This window comes from Mustela erminea, chromosome 6, assembly GCF_009829155.1.
Source record: "Mustela erminea isolate mMusErm1 chromosome 6, mMusErm1.Pri, whole genome shotgun sequence".
NCBI lineage: Eukaryota > Metazoa > Chordata > Mammalia > Carnivora > Mustelidae > Mustela > Mustela erminea.
Window position 1 is genome coordinate 76,299,929 of NC_045619.1, and position 17,368 is coordinate 76,317,296.

Here is a 17,368-nt window from a genome sequence, read left to right on the forward strand (position 1 = left end):
TTTGGAAAGTCATTTTTGTATCTATTCTTTTCTTTCTTATACTTTCTATGGCAGCTATAAGCATTTAACATGTATTTTCTCTAGGCCTCTTCCCTATCACCTCAAAGCCTCATCTGTACAAATAAAGAAAACAGAAGTCATAGGATGTGTTTTCCTTCAACCTCACTTATAATTTAACTATCATAGTATCCATCCTTTAATCATTCATCAGAATAGTAAATAATAGTGTGACTCGTTGCTTATTGATCCTCTGCCACATGCCAAACAGTGGGCTGAAGACTTTATATACAGATGCTGCAATAATCTTACAAGTACTTTTGGTCCCATTTTTTACAATTACAAGAGTGAAGTTCAGGGACCTAAGTAACTTGTTCAAGGTTTGTAGCTAATGAGAGGTAGAAAACAGATCTGAATCCAGGCCTGTCTATAACTGTGTCACCCTGCTTCTGAAAGGTGTTCTAATGCCTGCCCAAGACCTCCATTCTATACAAGGACAACACATCCATAAAATTATTTTCAATGCTATATGATCTCTCTTTTCTAACCAGTGTTGAGAAAATATATCTAAATCTCTATACTTAAGTAAAAAACATGGCTTAAGCACTTTATATGTTTTCATTTAAAAGCTTTTTTTTTTTTTTTTAAGAGAGAGAGAAAGCACGCACCCGTGTGGGCAGTGGGTGGGGCAGAGGCATAGAGAATCATAAGCAGGCTTCACACTCAACCCAGAGCCCAACTCGGGGCTCAATCTCACAACTCTGAGCTGAAATCAAGGGTCAGATCTTTAACTGACTGAGCCACCCAGGCACTCTTCAAAATAGATTTTTAATATAAATAAATAAATATATATATATATAACTTACATTAATAAATTAAAAGATTTTTTTGTTTCTTTTAGAGAGAGAGAGCACAAGGGGGAAAGGGTAGAGGCAGAGAGAGAGTGTGTCCCAAGCAGACTCTAACATGGGGCTACAATCTGAGCAGAAACCATGAGTCAGAAACTTAACCAACTGAGCCACCCAGGTACCCCTAAAATTTTTTAACTTAATGTAAATAAATGAGTTAGATCTACCTTAAAGACATGGGGTTGAAAAACTGACTTCCACTGAGCTTCTAAGAAAAATTCAAAATATCAGTTTATGTGGGTTAACAGTTACCTTTCCAGTCCTCTATTCTATCCTTCTAGTCCTCTATTCTATCTACAGAGTGGAAAAAGAAAGATTAAATTTCTTGTTTCTTCAATTTTCCAGTAATTTCTCACTTTGGCAGAGATTCATTCCTTAAGGTAGAAAGTGGTTTAGCAACATCTATAGAAAGAACCTAATGCTTTAAGAATTGTGTCCTCTCAAAAAATGAAACAAGAAGAAACCAGAGAGGAAGACAAACCATAAGGGGCTCTTAATCTCACGAAACAAACTGAGGGTTGCTGGAGGGGCAAAGGTGGGAGGGATGGGGTGGCTGGGTGATGGACACTTGGGATAGTATACGCTGTGGTGAGCACTGGGTATTGTGTAAAACTCATGAATCTGTACCCCTGAAACAAATAATATATTCTAGGTTTAAAAAAAAAAAAAAAACAACTGTGTCCTCTTTCTAATGGTCCTGACACAGGTAGGCCCTAATTGGCATCATTAAGTTTTCTCACATAACTTTTAATAAAATTTCATCAGTCTCAGTCTTTAATGGCTCATCAAAGGCACATGATTTATGGTGCTATTCACATAGAAGCTTAACTCCCTACCTCCATATCACAATAAACCCCTTTTTTCTTCAGCTGTTAAGAATTCACTTCAACACTGTAAGTACCATGCATACAAGTACTAGAGTCTGTCTTGTTCGATATTGTTTCTCCAAACACCCATACAGAGTAGATGTTCCGTGAACATCTATTGTAATACATGGTGGCAAGAGAGTAAGTTAGAGAATACTGTGTGACCTGCTGCACCTTTTGACAAAAGTTCCTGGACAGTTAGATGAATCTGTTTCTTAATTAATATAAAGTATGATATCAAAATATAGAACCTATTATAGTCTTAAGCTTTAACAAAAGATTAGTTTGTTTCTATAATATTTGGTTCGAAAATATTTCAAAGCAGTTTAAAAGCAATTTTCTCATCTCTTTTGATTCAAAATAAGGCAAATAGTGATCAAGGAATAATTTGTGCATTTTAAATTTATATAGATAATATCTTTTTATATAGCTAAATCTAAACCTTTAAAGGGTAGGTTTTCTTTCATCCAGGTCAGAAAAAATGGTGTCATTTGCAGTTCATAAACACCGTGTCAATCAATGATACAATTCAAGAACTCCATACATATTTATTGCTGCATTCATTTTTAAACAAATATTGCAAAAGATTACACAGAGTGTGAGAAATGTCACCTCAACGGTAAAAAGCCTGTAAATATCAATTCATAATGGTACGTTCCTTGTCTATCATTAAAATAAATACCAGCTTCTTGTCCACTTTCAATTTTACTGAATGCCATCCACTTATAAATTAATTATAATGATTCAAAATACCCAGTCACATTTTTCCTATCACTTCTCAATGTTTCTTCCATTCCCTAAAGTCATGATTTGAAAATTAAATGTAAGAACAATTTACAGACCTCCATCCATCCTTCTGGAGATAACTGAAGGCTCCATCAACAACACTTGCAAAGAACTGGCCTCCGGTGATGAAAAGGGTATTGATGGTGACTAAGCGACCTCTTAAATTGGGCGGGGAGACCTCGGCGATGTACACGGGCACTGTCATGGAAGCAATGCCTGTGAAGAAACAAGGAGAAGTCAACAGAAGACACTTCCTCAAGATTTCTGTCCTTGTTATAAATACTGATGTTAGACAAAGACACAGACACACACCCTTGGTTTTCTACTTTAAACAAGGTTTGCCAGATACTTAAAGATTTTGTTTATAACTAGTGACTACTGAAGATAAATAAAGACATATTGCGGAGAGACCCACTTTCATACTACCACTTGAAAACCTAAAAAGGAAACTACCTCTAGAGCTCTCAGATAGCTTTAGAATGTATATAAAGCATGCATTGTAAGTTTTGTGGACTAAAAATAAGAAAATCCTCTCTAGATAGGATATAATTATCAAAACATTTTTAGTCTATATGGAAATGTAATCAGACAACGTCGAGAATAAAAATTATTATCCTAGAATCATAGTAACTACTCAAAGTCATCACTTCCAGCAGACAAACCAAAACCAACCAGCTTACTATATAAAAAATCCATAGTTAAGTCACCCTATTTGACTGGCTAGCTATAGATTTCTGAAGTAGCTTACAATGGACAACACTTTGGTAATTTAGAATCCTTAAGAACATATGATCTTAATCATAAAACAGATGGTTTTATGGGTAAGGTATATTTGGTTATACCTGCTTAAAATCTGTTTCTCTCTGAAATTAATGCAGCACAGCCTATGGTAGTATTTCCAGAACTTCACTGATCACTAAATCACTTATGTAGCCCTTTTTTTTTTTTTTTTTTTTTTTTTTTTTTTTTTTAAAGATTTTATTTATTTATTTGAGAGAGAAACAGTGAGAGAGAGCATGAGCGAGGAGAAGGTCAGAGAGCGAAGCAGACTCCCCATGGAGCTGGGAGCCTGATGCGGGACTCGATCCCCGGACTCCGGGATCATGACCTGAGCCGAAGGCAGTCGTCCAACCAACTGAGCCACCCAGGCATCCCTTTTTTTTTTTTTTTTTAAATAAAGATGCTCTCACCCTACCCATCTCAGAACTACTAAATAGAAAACAAGAGATGGGAAATGGGTCTGTCTTTTAAAAATCATCCAAGCACTTCTGATGCTCACCATATATTTGAAAAACTACAGTTCCATAGTCCACAACTTTAGGCTAATCCAAAATTACTTCTTAAAGGAAAATCTTGATCCTCTTGGCCATATGGAGCTCACTGCTCAGTGGCACTTCCAATTTCTCGGTATGCCTGATTATGTAATCTAAAACTACTATCTAATCAATAGTTGCCAAAAGCTAAGTGAAAAAAAAAAAAAAGTCCAGCAGGATTATCTAAGAAAATGTAATCTTTTTCTACCTATAGATACTATAAGTTGATCTCTAGACTAAGCCAGAACATCAATGGGTTACATAAGATACCCAGGAAGAACTGAATTAATTTATATAATGCCAAAAAATAGTCTATACTGAAGGGAGCAGCACCAAGACAGCTGCTGTTGTATTTTCTGTACAGGGGGTGCCGATGGTGCTATTTACCACATTCCAGATAACAGGAGACATTTGTCTATAGTCTCAGTAACCACAACAGTTGTGCTTCCCTCTCTGTGTTTACAGGCACTATCAATCACACAGCAGTCTTTAATTTCACTCTTTATTAGGCAGTCAGAGATACCCACTTCTACTAAGTGTTTTGGACTTCACAGTATTTATTCTGTGAGCGAAATTCCCTCCTGATGTCTCAACTGTCCCGAATTCCACCTATTTTAGACATACGTTTTGCCATATTTTTATTTACTTTGTTCCATCTTTGAACCAAGCAAATACATGGACAAGATTTATTTAAGTTAATATATATCTGCTTCTGTACTTCTGAATAACTACTAGTAATAACTGCACACAAGTCAGCCCATTAAATCTCAAAACTATACACTCTGTAGTTTCCACCAGTATTGTCTGCTGCTGTGGTGCCTATCAATATATATAAATATGCATGAAAAGAATTCAGCTTTTATGAGTTTCATAAAATAAGCACATGTTAGCAGACAAAGTATGAATAGTCCTTACAATTAAAGCATCACCTAAGCAGCTGGAAGTTTCCATCTGACTGCTAACCAATTTAAGAGAACACATCATACTAAATTGGCTTTCATCTAACTTGGAAAGAGGAAACACTTGATGCAAATGTTGACAAATTAATTGTATATTCTTTTTAGTTCTTTTACAATTAGAACATCTCAATAAGCGTCCAGAAAGAAGACAGCAGTAATCGTCTGGGTTTCTTTTCCTGCTTTGGTCTGGCTGTAATGAGAATTCAGTTGCTCTCCTTAGCCAGACATCTTGACTCAGGCACACAGCCCAGAGATTTAGCATGGGAAATGAGGGCTGTGGTTTTAGGCAGCTCGTGGCTTGTCACAAAGTCCATAGATTTTACCTGATAGAAATGTAGAGATAACCTCAAGCCTTATAAAGGTTAATTATTTAAAATAAACATCAGGATCTTGAAAAGTAACAGGAAAGGGCAAAGAGAAAAGAATGAGGAACTAAAAAAAGACTCACTAGATTTAGAATTGGAAAGAACCCCCCAAAGAGCTAATGAGTGCTCATATTGACTTAACAGTGTTAAAATCACCTGCATTTGGTATTTCACAGGGAGTGATTATTTTATTAAATCCTCACAACATCTCTGTAATGGACATATAATTATCCACATTTTGCAAAAAAGGACCTTACCCCAGGTCAGATGACAATAAGTAGAAGAACCAAAATTTGAACCAGAGAGATTCCAGAACCCAATTTTGAAAGTTCTAGACTCTACTGACTGGCCAGCACAGATGAGGGTAGGTTCTGGAAACAGTGGGTTTAAATTCCAGCCTTGCCACTCTCCAGCTAATTAAGTCTGGACAAATTAACCTTTCTGGGTCTCCATAAATAAATAAATAAATAAATGAATAAATAAATACACAAACACACACACACACACACCCCACTTGAAAGCACTTAACTTTGTGCTTAGCATACAGAAAGTAGTCAATAATGTTAGCAATTATTTCTTACTATACCTCTAGTTATTAGGCATTCTAACTGTTTTTGATTCAGTTTGACTTGTATTAGGCAATGGCATTACCAGGATGAATATAAGTGAACAAAACAGGGTCTCTGTTATAAGAGAAGCTATCTACAAGCCTCACTCACATAAACAGGCAATCAAATAAATAATTTCAAAATACCATGGTAAGAGTTACAGTATAGCTACACACTAGGTTCTATCTTGTATTGTGGACAACTGCTGCATGCTAATAATGATTAGATGCTAGTTCAGGACAGCGGGCAGACAATTCTACAGAGAAGAGCATGGTTTTAAGGAAATACGAAATGATAAGAATTTTCTCAGAATTAAAAAATAAGTGTGAAGCAGCATATGTGTAGAGAGGAGATCTGATCAGCTTGATCTGAGCTGGGCATTGTGCTAAGCACTGGAGAAATAGTATTGCAGGAGAGACATGTCCTCTGGCCTCATGGAGTTTAGTGTCTGTCGGTCAAAATGTATTTGAAGAATAAGATGTCAAATGTGATGGGTCTTACCGAAGGGGAAGTGTGAAGAACAAGAGCTCATAGCAAAGGGACTGACCCAGCTTGACAAGTCAGACAGTTCTTGGATGAGAAGGTCCTATTTAAGCAGCGATCAGGTGAATGAGTAAGCTAGAGCCCAAAGACAGCGGGAGGATGGTGACACACACTTTAGACAATCAGTCCAGCTTAGCAAAGACCTTGAGGCAAAAAGAGATCCAACCTGTTGAAGAAGGGGGACTATCTCTAGAGACAGAGACCAAACCTGACTATATCTGACTATACAAGGACTTGGTACTCAGAAGCCTTTAAATAGTATAAAGGAAGAAAACGTGCTACCAGATTCACATGTTCAAAGAGTCACTTTCTGGAGTTTGGAAAACTGACTGCAGGGAAGCAACGTACAGTGACAGCGAAGGAGATGGAGTAAAACGGAGAGATTCCAGACGTATTCCAGAAGGTAGGTACTGAGATGGAACATGAAGCATGAGAACAAGAACGCGAGGATGATGCTCAGATGTCCAGAAGAAGCAACAGGAGCATGACAGGTACTTGGTACTAAGATAAAGGAGACTGGAAGAGAAGCAAGTGTGGGTAGAAGAAAAGAAGGTCAAGTTTTAGCCAGGTTGAGTCAGAGGTGCTCTGTGAAACACACAAGTAGAGAGCAAGTAGAACACTCCCCAAGTGTGTCAGGAATACAGAGTATCTACATGTGAGTATGCCCAACTCACCTCACTGCTCCCACCCTATAACTCTGCCAAAATAACCAACCTTTCCTTCCTCTCTCATCTCCTAGGGAGAACCTGGTCTTTGGCACCCTAATTCTTGAGCCATTACCATCCAAGGCAAAAAAGATGGAGAAGAAAGCATGGAACAAAGATCTGGTTTGCAGGTAGAAGTTCAAAAGAAAAAAGACTGGAGAGAGCTGTGAATGAGAGGTTCAGGGTTCATATGGAAAAAATGGGAGCCTTTAACAAAGGAACTGAGGCTTAACTTGGGAGGGAAGGCAGAGGAGTAGACAACAGAGATTTTAAGAAATATTGCAGAGCTATAACATACATGCTATTATATTCTTCAAGACACAAATAGAGTACTATTACTATTGAATTACTTAATGTTCCTAAACTGTATATATTTAAAAGCAACTTCAGTGCTTGCTTTGGCAGCACATATACTAAAAGCAACTTCAAAGGGAAACTGGGTCCAGGAGGGTTTGGAAGTTACACAAATATCTGAAGCTCAGAAGATAGTTCTGTGTGGTTGGTGCACAAAACAGAAACCAAAGGAATAGAAGAGATCACCCAGAAACGGAAGAGGAGAAGAATGCCTAGAACTCAGTCTTGAAACATTCTCGTATTTATGGAACTGTAAAAGGAAGAAAGTAAGAAGGAACAACCAGTAAGCATCCACCTTACACTTGAATACCATGTTATTTTCTAAAGCCTTTTTTATGTTACCATTTTATATTAACATGTAAGGTCACCCTAGCAGTTGGTAGATGGGACAGGTGTCATTCATTCCCCCAAGAAAAGGTAAAGAAACCTAGCATCAAAGACAGACAAGAAGAGATTTTCAGGAAGTCACATAAGCAGGTTAATGTCAAAGTGAGTCTCACAGATTCAGGTCCCCTAATCTCTGTTATGTGCCACTGGAGAACCAAGGGCCATGCCTCTGATTTGAATGTGACCCTTTAGAAATGTCTCAGACATGTTCTCTTTTCGGACTACTACCTTAGCACATGTGAACTTCTAGGGAAAGGACAGTCTGATCTCTCTCCTGCCCCCTACGACCTGCTACGTGACTTACTGCCACCAGATGTCATGTTAAAGAGTTCAGTCTCATTAGTCAATTGTATGCGATTTGCTGCATAATGTCAAGTAGACAAGTGTAAACCCATAAAACCTCTATGAAAATGGGGAACGATAAAAGAATGTTATGTTCAGGGAGAGCAGAGGGCTCCACGTTCACTACAGCTATCTCACCTTGCTATCAATAAGATATCCATGCAAACTATAATTTATGGATTTCTAAACATGGGCCCATTTTTTATAAACCTTGGCTATTAAGGCTCTGCCACCCCAAAACCTCTTCACTACTCTGGGGAAACAAATGGAATTCTGTCCCTAGACAAAGCTCACTGTTCCAATGAAGGGCAGTTAAGTAATACTGTATAAGATCCCCCAAATTAAGAACTAAGTACTTCATAAATGGATGCAATTAATGATATAAAGTTTAGGAAAAATCTACGAAAAACTTCTGACTTATTCCCGATGCCAAACACTAATCAAAATAAATGTCTGATAAAGAGCAAATCCTTATTAGTGCACCTGAAACCGATGAAGCCAAATGAACATAAGGAATGAGATGGTGCAAATTCCTGTCAGCAGTTTACCAGTGTAAATGCAACCACAAAAATCTACGTTGGTACTGTTTCTGAATATTGTTAGAAAGTCCGATTTCTTACAAAATAAATAAAGACGTCTGCATCAATGGAAACTCATTATCATGCCTGTCCTTAAAGGAGTTTCACGGAGAACTGCACCTCAGGCACCACAGTACGACCAATTGCCACACTCTCTCACGTTGCCGAGCTGACCTGTCATCAATAGCTCAAATGCTTGAGTGCTGAATCTGGCTTTCAAAAACCACTGGAAGCCCTTTTAAAGTCCTGAGTCAGAAGTATAAATAATTTCATAAACAAATAGCATCAGAAAATCCTGTTGCGATACGTAAATACCCATGAACCATAGCAGCCTCTTAGCACAAGCCAGGCAGCAACTAATTAGCTTCTTAGAAGCACAGGAAGGTACCTTTCGATAATAATGATTCTTGAACAAGAAGGACTATGATTTAAAAAAAAAAAAAAAAAAAGACTATGATGTCCTAATTACATTTTGCAAATCATTGCTCTATGATGTCTAAAGGAATAATTTTAATAAAAAGAAAGAGAATCTGTCTATAAAAGTTTCCCTTCTTGTAGCTGTTTCTTTCCATTTGGCTGTCCTGCCCAGGACTGCTTAGTCCACATTCTTCTGAAGAGTCAAGGATCTACAGTTACCAGGTTGTTAACACAGGGAGAATTCAATTTTTATTCTTCTTTAACAAGACTTAAGACTTTCACAAACACCTCTGGGCAACTTCAAAGAGCAATAAGTCCCAAAGGAATGAGAATATATACACAACACAAAATGCATATAACAGAGAAGCCAGGTTATGGGTGAGATTTTATCTATAGGCATGACAAGCCCAATTATTGTTCTATATAGTGTTAAAAACCTCTTCACAAGGCATTTTAAACATGTCACCATCATTTAAACTCCATGAAGTCTTTAACAGCCTAAATAACTTCTCCCTCAGTATTACTTGAGTATATAATACTGATCTCATCATATTCCTTTTTACTGGTAACATCTCAGTAAGGTCTGTATCACAATGATTCTCCAAAGCCAACTACATCCCATTTAATGTGATGATCATAACTCACATTATCTTCTGTACTCTAACTTGCCTACCTGTTAAGCACAGACCTTAGCTTAACAGTTTATTTGTTACTTGGAATGCATATACAAAACCATATCTTTTTTTTTTTTTTTTTTTTTTTTACAAAACCATACCCTTTTAAATTATTGTTAATGGACAAGTTTTACACTATACATGTTATTCATTAGGGAAAATTTAGAAGTCACATGTAAAAACGTAGATAAATAAAAATCACCACTAGTCATACCACCCATACATAACTGCTATTAAAAAAATTGGTTATAACTTGCAGTATTTTTCCCATAATTCTGTAGCATTAACTCATTACATTACAAACATTTACCTTCTCTTTAACTATTCTTTTCTCAAAAAAGGGTCTCTAGCTTCTTTAAGAAGTAGGTATGATAAATATAGAAGTCAAATGAGTGAGACATAGAAGGTACAACATACTCTGGAGGCCAAAGAAAATACATCCCTGTGTAGCTCTATACAACAATCTAGATACTGGTTTGTCACCCTTATAGCTCAAGATCATTTTAAGTAACAGTGTAATATTCCAGTATTCAGATAAAGAGAAGAAGAAAGACATGTTCCTAGAACACACAGATCAAAGAGGGCAGGGGGAAAAAAAAAAAAAAAAAAACAGAGAAGGAAAGAATTTCTTGATAGGGAGAGATGGCAAATAAAGAAATCAATACATATGTTAAGAAAAAAAAATTTTTGCTAAGAAATTTCCTAAATAAGTAAAGTTTATAAGAGAAAGATAACTGTATGAAATGCTAACAAAAGCGGAAGCAGTATGCTTTTACACCAGACAAACGGAATACCCAAAGGTTAATAAAAAATCAATACCTTTCCTCGAGGCAGTGAATTTAGCAAATAGGAACTTAAGTGGTGCTTTGTCATATTTGGCTCTATGTGACATCTAGAAGTAAATGTTCCAGCGCAACAAACAATGTGGACCTAAACAGCAGCTAACGGCTGTGAATCACCTGAATGTAGATCGTAATTGAATAGGCATAGACAAAATACACAAGAAATGTGTACAGAAGAAGATAAGCCCAGGGCTATAATCTGGTTGTGGAAATATTCATGCAACAGATGCAAAGGGCTAGAAAGTAAAACAAAGAATTATTATAGGAAATATTAAAGTAGCAAAGTAATAGATGAACACCCTCCCACCCCAACCAAATTTTTAATCTGTTCTTCACAAAAGGTTTGGCTTTTGCCTAAAATGCAGAACAGAGAGCCATGAGGAAATCAGCTTAAATAAAGACAACAGAATGAAATAATAGGGAAATGGGTAGGGTGAAGGATTGCCAAGAACACTAAAAAATTAATAGCATATGTAAATAACTGCAGAAGTAAACCGCATATTGGAGGCAGGAAATAACAGAAATGAAGCTGTGTGAAATTTCAATCAGTGTGGAACATCAATTTGAAATGCTCTCCAAGAATGAAAAGCAAAGGAAATTAAAATGATAAAAGATATGTTGAAAGACAAGCCATTATAAAAGAAATAAATGGGCCCAGGGATAGGTAGCAACAGCAAAACACATCCTGAGAAATTTTCTGACTTGTGAAGTTAACAAAAATTGACCAAATTTTTTTACAGGTAGAGCAGAGAGAAAAAACAAACAAACACAAAACACCAGCTTACCCACCAAGTATTAAAAACCAGTCAATATAAAACACCACAGAGCAGCAACTGCACATATCTAAGGTGGAAATGTTGTGATCCAAGTATTTTATATCTTGCCAAGTTGTCTTTCAGGCGTGAGAATGTGAAAGACATTTTCAAGTAGGAAACACCTAAGATAAACCATTCATTTACTATATTTGAAACAACCTCTAAACCAACCCCAAGATGAACAACAAAACCCTGAAGGATAGGGAAGTTTCAGAAGAAACAGCTCAGAGGATCTGCCCCTCACTTAGGGGGGTGGGTGGTGGTGGTTGGAATAGCTGAACAGGTAGACAACTGAGTATTCACTCAACCCTTCTTATTAGGCTCCTCTCTTTTCCCAGTTCTAAGTGACATTTCTTGAGCTGCACAGATAGAATTTCTTGGCTTGTCTAACAACCACTTCAAAGCATTAACTGGTCTTTCTCTTTTCCAGCACTTGGTAGCAACAGCTAAACATTTTACTTGGTTAGAACATTATGCCTGAATAATTATTGAATAATACTACTTAATGTCCCAAAAGGCAAAGATTCATAGAAGATAATGTCCATCTTCATTATTAAAAAATCTCTATTAATGACTTCCTGTGTTTCTAAAAAGTATAGTGAATGACTCTAGCCTGTGAGTTTTTTAAAGTGGTAAAAATCATGTAAGTCACCCATTAATAGATATTTTTTCTCCCAGTCTCTTCTAATATTACCTTTCTATCTACATGAATATTCCTATGCTGCATATAGTTTTAAAAGCCAAGATAAGGGGTGCCTAGTGGCTCAGTGGGTTAATCCTCTCCCCTGCCAAAGGGTCTTGGGGTCCTGGAATTGAGCCCTGCATCCAGCTCTCTGCTCAGCAGGGAACCTGCTCCCCCCTCTCTTTGCTTGCCTCTGCCTACTTGTGATCTCTCTCCCTGTCAAATAAATAAATAAAACCTTAAAAAAAAAAGCCAAGGTAAGTAAAAAAAAATCTTAAAGTGAAAATGCAGAGGAAAAAGATCTACAAACAATGATACACAACCTGCTTTCACAGATTCTTCACTAACAAGTCACAGAAATCACGGAAATCTACCTGTAATAAATTTTTAGCTGTTTGATGAAGAACAGAGCCAAGTTGGCTTCCACTGCCTCTTATTTTATTACTACAAAATGGGGAACTATGTTATTCATGTACACTTTTTGTACTTATCATCCAAGATACTTTTGAAATAGAAAATGGAAAAGTCTGTCTGCTCTTAGGAGCCCTAGTTCTGTATCATCTGGCTTTAAGAAACCTAAATCTCACTAATGATAAAAGTGAACAGAGTGAGTGACAAATGATCTTAAGGTCCTCCCTAGCTCAGAGTTAAAATTGTTTTAATAGACATAACTGACTTTCTATTTTGTTCTTTAGTATACCAACAATGGATACATAACTTAGAGACCGTTTCGCTGAGTCTTTGAATTGGTAGGTACCAATCACAGCGAAACACTGATCACCAGTGCAGGGTTCTGTTTCGTTTTACTTATAGGCTCTAAAAAGAATATAGCGATCTTTAACATTTATGAAAGGTAATAACCAAGATGCCATCACTGTGGCTTAGTAACACTCTTAGAAATAGACTCCAAAAAAAAAAAAAAAAACCAAAGACAAAAAAGAAATAGACTCCAAGTGATATGACAAATAATGAACGCTATGGATGCTTGTGAAAAAGGCACTATCATCTCTCTTAAGCTGGCTTTAGAAAGAGATGATTAAAATGAACCCCTGTACTGCTCTCTGTGGCTTATAAACATACACTCTACTTGTAGCTCTAGCGGCAGCTCCGACTCAGTCCAGGAAGCCTAGCTTTGGTACATACTAGCTGGCATTATCTCTTACTTCTGCTCCAGCAGCTTTGACACACTGACACAGCCAGAATAAAAGGAGTGATTTCCAAATTCTTTAACAGATGAGGAGGTAAAGTGATTTTTATCACTGCTGCTACTCCCATTTTACCTTAATTATTCAATTGTAAAAATACGTAGCTCATTGTCTTACCCTTTTTGAATAGTATTTTGCAAAATCTCCATCTACAAGTATGTCAATGGCATATTTGAATAGGCTTTTATTTATATGAAGTTAATTTCCTATTCAGGAGGAGACAGCAGAAAGGCAGATGACGGACATATGTGGGAGGATGATGAACAGGTGACAAATAATAGATGGCAGAGATACGGTTAAAAATCATTTATGTTTGTTTTCAAAGGGCTAATTTCAACCTGATGAGCACTCAAAATGAGTAGCTTTAGATACAAAAAAATTAAAAACGTCCTTCTCTTGGTAGGTCTCTTGTCAAGCTGGAAAGGATCCCCCAAATCCTGACATTTCCTTTCTTCAAGTATATCCCGCCTGTAAGCTTGTGTTTATCTTATTTAATGGGAGGTCACAAACAAAAGAAGAAAGAGAAAAAGAAACAAGTAGTTTCTTTGAAAACACAAAAGAAGGAAGACATAACCCCTGTATTTTGGCCATCTCCAATCTTCTCACTGCTGTTAGAATTTCTCTGCTGAAGGATAAGTGACTTCTCGCCAGCAACAATGGAACTCAGAAGATAATCAATGGTACTTTGTGCTGAGAGAAAGTAACTACCAATCTAGGTTTCCAATCTAACAAAAAAAATGTCTCAAGAACAAAAACAAAATTCTTAAATAAGTAAATTCTAAATGTCTATGTTAGGTTTCTGGACCCAGCTGTCATGTATTGGTTGGTGAGAAGGGGATCCCTGATATTAAAAACAAAAACAAAAAAAACAGTTCTGGGACATCAACGGGGTGTTCAAGAATTCAGCTCACTTCTGATAGTATCTGCCTCTCAGAGAGCATCACATTCCAAAGGTTGAGAGCTCAATCCTACAAAATGGCTCCACCACCTGCATTTCAGATCCCAGTCACAAGCCCAGGTTGCTACCTGTGCTTCTGATCCACTGGCTACAAACTAACGGTTCCAAGGACCCCTACAGCTCAGAAGACACTCCCCAACTTCAAGTTGTTACCTGTACTTCTGACCAACTGGCTACAAATCAGAGATTCCCACAACCTCCTCCTCAGATTCCATTAATCTTTTTGAGAAGCTCACAGAATTCACAAACATTTTACAGTTGATCCTTGAGAATGGGGGTGAGAGTGCCACCCTACGTACATATTTGAAAATCCAAGTATATCTTTTGATTCCCCCAAAACTTAGTTACTAATAGTTAATAGGAGGTTAAGCCCTCTGTTAACCAAAGGCCTTAGCATAACATAAGCAGTCAATTAACACATCTTTGTATATTAGGTTAACTGGGAAAAAAATCAGCCTCTAAGTAGGTTTGTAAATGCTTCACTGGTTCTTACTGAGGACTATAGCCCAGGAGACAGTATTTCAGATTGCTTGTTAGCTTACAGGGCATTAAATACAAAAAGGGGCATACGATTTACAAGCAGTTCTCCAAATACTTGTACATCACGAAGTATTATTTTTCAGTTGCAAAAAATTAAGGTTTAGTGACTTCCACACAGACACATGAAAGACCCTGAGGTCATCTTAATGCACCATTTCTATCATATCTGACTGATCAAACCATTGCTTGCATGCCTCCACTTAACTCATTTTCCAGTTCTTCCTGTTTTTGAGCTCTCCTTGAGGTCACTTGAGAAGGTCACAAAAGGTTGACATCAGTCACCTACTATCGTTTTAGTGCAGTTTCATATATTATATACATCATTCTTTTAATAAAAGAAGCTAAAGAAAGTTATTAAGAAAATCATAAAGGAGATAAAATACATTTATAGCACTGAAAGAACACTCTACTGCCTCTATTTTGATCTCAAACCTTATAATTAAGTTCTTCTTTCCAGCTTTTCTCTTAACACAGGAAAGATCTTGGGGGCAAAGTGCTTCCTGAAGGGAACAGGAACCACCCTCTCAAGTCCTAAGGACTGCCCTAAGCCAGCAAGACCCAACCTGACAGACCCCACGACAATGATCTGACCTTCTCTGCCACTTGCACAGAACCAACCGACCTTTGTCCTACATTTTTCTTATATAAACCTGGAAGTATTTTTGGCACTTTGAAGACAGTCTTTGAGACACTCACCCAGTGTCTTCCCAGTGTTGGCCTCATGGAAATAAATTCCTCTCTCATTTTACCACCACTCATTTCTATACCTTTGGATTCTGTCAGCAGGAAGTGGTTGAACGTGTCTGTTTGGGACCCCTGAAGCCAGATGATCTCACATCCTGCACCTATGCTACACTACTGCACTGTATTTATTGAAAAAAAAAAAAAATCACGATGTAAGTAGACCCACACAGCTTAAGCCCATGTTGCTGAAGGGTCAACTAACTAGCTCACCGGTTTGCTATAAACAGATAAAACTCAGGAACAGCCAGATGGAGGAGATGCCCAGGGAAGGTGTGTGGGAATGGGCACAGAGCTTCCATCCCCTCTACAGCATACCACTCTTCCAGAATCTTCACAGGCTCCCCAGCCAGGAAGCTTTCCAAAACCCCAACCCTTTTGAGTTTTAATGGGGGTTTCATTGACTTTCAACCTCCAGTCCCTCTTCCTTCCCCTGAGGGCAGGGGGTGGGACTGAAAGTTCTAACCTTCTAATGGCATGATGGACTCTTCTGGCAACCAGCCCTCATCCTGAGGTGCTTCACAAAAGTCACATTTATCACTCACTCTCTGCACTGGGGAAATTCCAAGGTTTTAAGAACTGTGAGCCAGGAACTGTGGACTAAGACCAAACATATTTCCTAAAACCACAATATCACAGTATTTCAAATAAAAAGTGATCCCAAATGGATGATGCAATAGAATAAAGACACAAGAAGGAATGAAGAACAGAGGAAGTGATAAACTCATAAGATACCTAAAAACTAAAACTAATCAAAAACCCATCAGCAACACTTTGGGACATATAAATGCAAACTCAAGAAGAAAATCAAAATATATGACAACAGAATCAAAGTTGGGAGGAGGTAAAAAGGAGTTCATATGCTGGAATTTGCTTGTATTATTTAGAGGAAGATAAGGACACTTTGTAACGTCAGGCTTCATTATGTTTAGTATGAGTAAAATTTCAATGGCAACTACCAAAAAAATACACAAACAAAATCTAACTTCCAAACTAGCTGAAAGAAAGTTATATGAGAAAAAGAAGAAAAAAATGAAGCACCAATAAATTGGGGGTAAGAAGGCAGCTTTAAATTCAATTATTTCAATAATTATTATACATGTGAAAGAATCAAATGCAGCAAGTAAAAAGAAGAGCGATCCACCTAGATTTAAAGCAATCTCTATAGATTCAAAATTTATATTTTGAATTTTTATTCAAAAATATCCAAAAAACAAAAAACATGTGTTAAAAGAATATGAACAAGACTAAAAACAAAAGAATAAAAAAGATAAACAAGGAAAAGTCTAAATAAAGAAAGCTGAAAAAATTTTAAAAAAAACTGAGCAGCCATATTCATTCAGTTAAAATAGTAAGGCAAAAAGTTATTAACTAAAGACAAAAACAGTCATTCAATACTAATGAAGGATTCAATTCACAAGCAAGAGAAAACAATTACATATTACTCTATAACATGGTTTAAAATACAGAGAACAAAAGATGACAGAAATTTAAAAAATAGACAAATCCACAAATCACAGTGATATAATATCTATTATTGTTACAAATGCAAAAGGAGCATTTATAAAAACTGACCACTATTTGTTCCATACAACAGCCCTGGCCAAATATCAAAAGGCCAAAATGATACGGACTATGATTTACAACCTTGAAGCAAATGCATAAGAAACAAATTAAAAAAAAAAAAAAAAAAAGGTAAATTAACCAAAACAAATCAGCCATATGTTTGAGAATTAAAAATATACTTTCAAATAATCCACAGGTCAAAGAAATCATACTGGAAA

General features: G+C 36.9%; 1 protein-coding gene across 2 annotated transcripts in view; it reads right to left on the reverse strand.

The window, feature by feature from the left end:
- Positions 1-17,368, reverse strand: part of SLC2A13 (solute carrier family 2 member 13) — a 363,699-nt gene that overhangs the window by 301,849 nt on the left and 44,482 nt on the right. For both annotated transcript variants that reach the window (XM_032347765.1, XM_032347764.1), the window contains one exon: positions 2,614-2,773. In XM_032347765.1, coding sequence (XP_032203656.1) covers positions 2,614-2,773 — 160 coding nt within the window. The remainder of the gene's footprint in view (positions 1-2,613; positions 2,774-17,368) is intronic.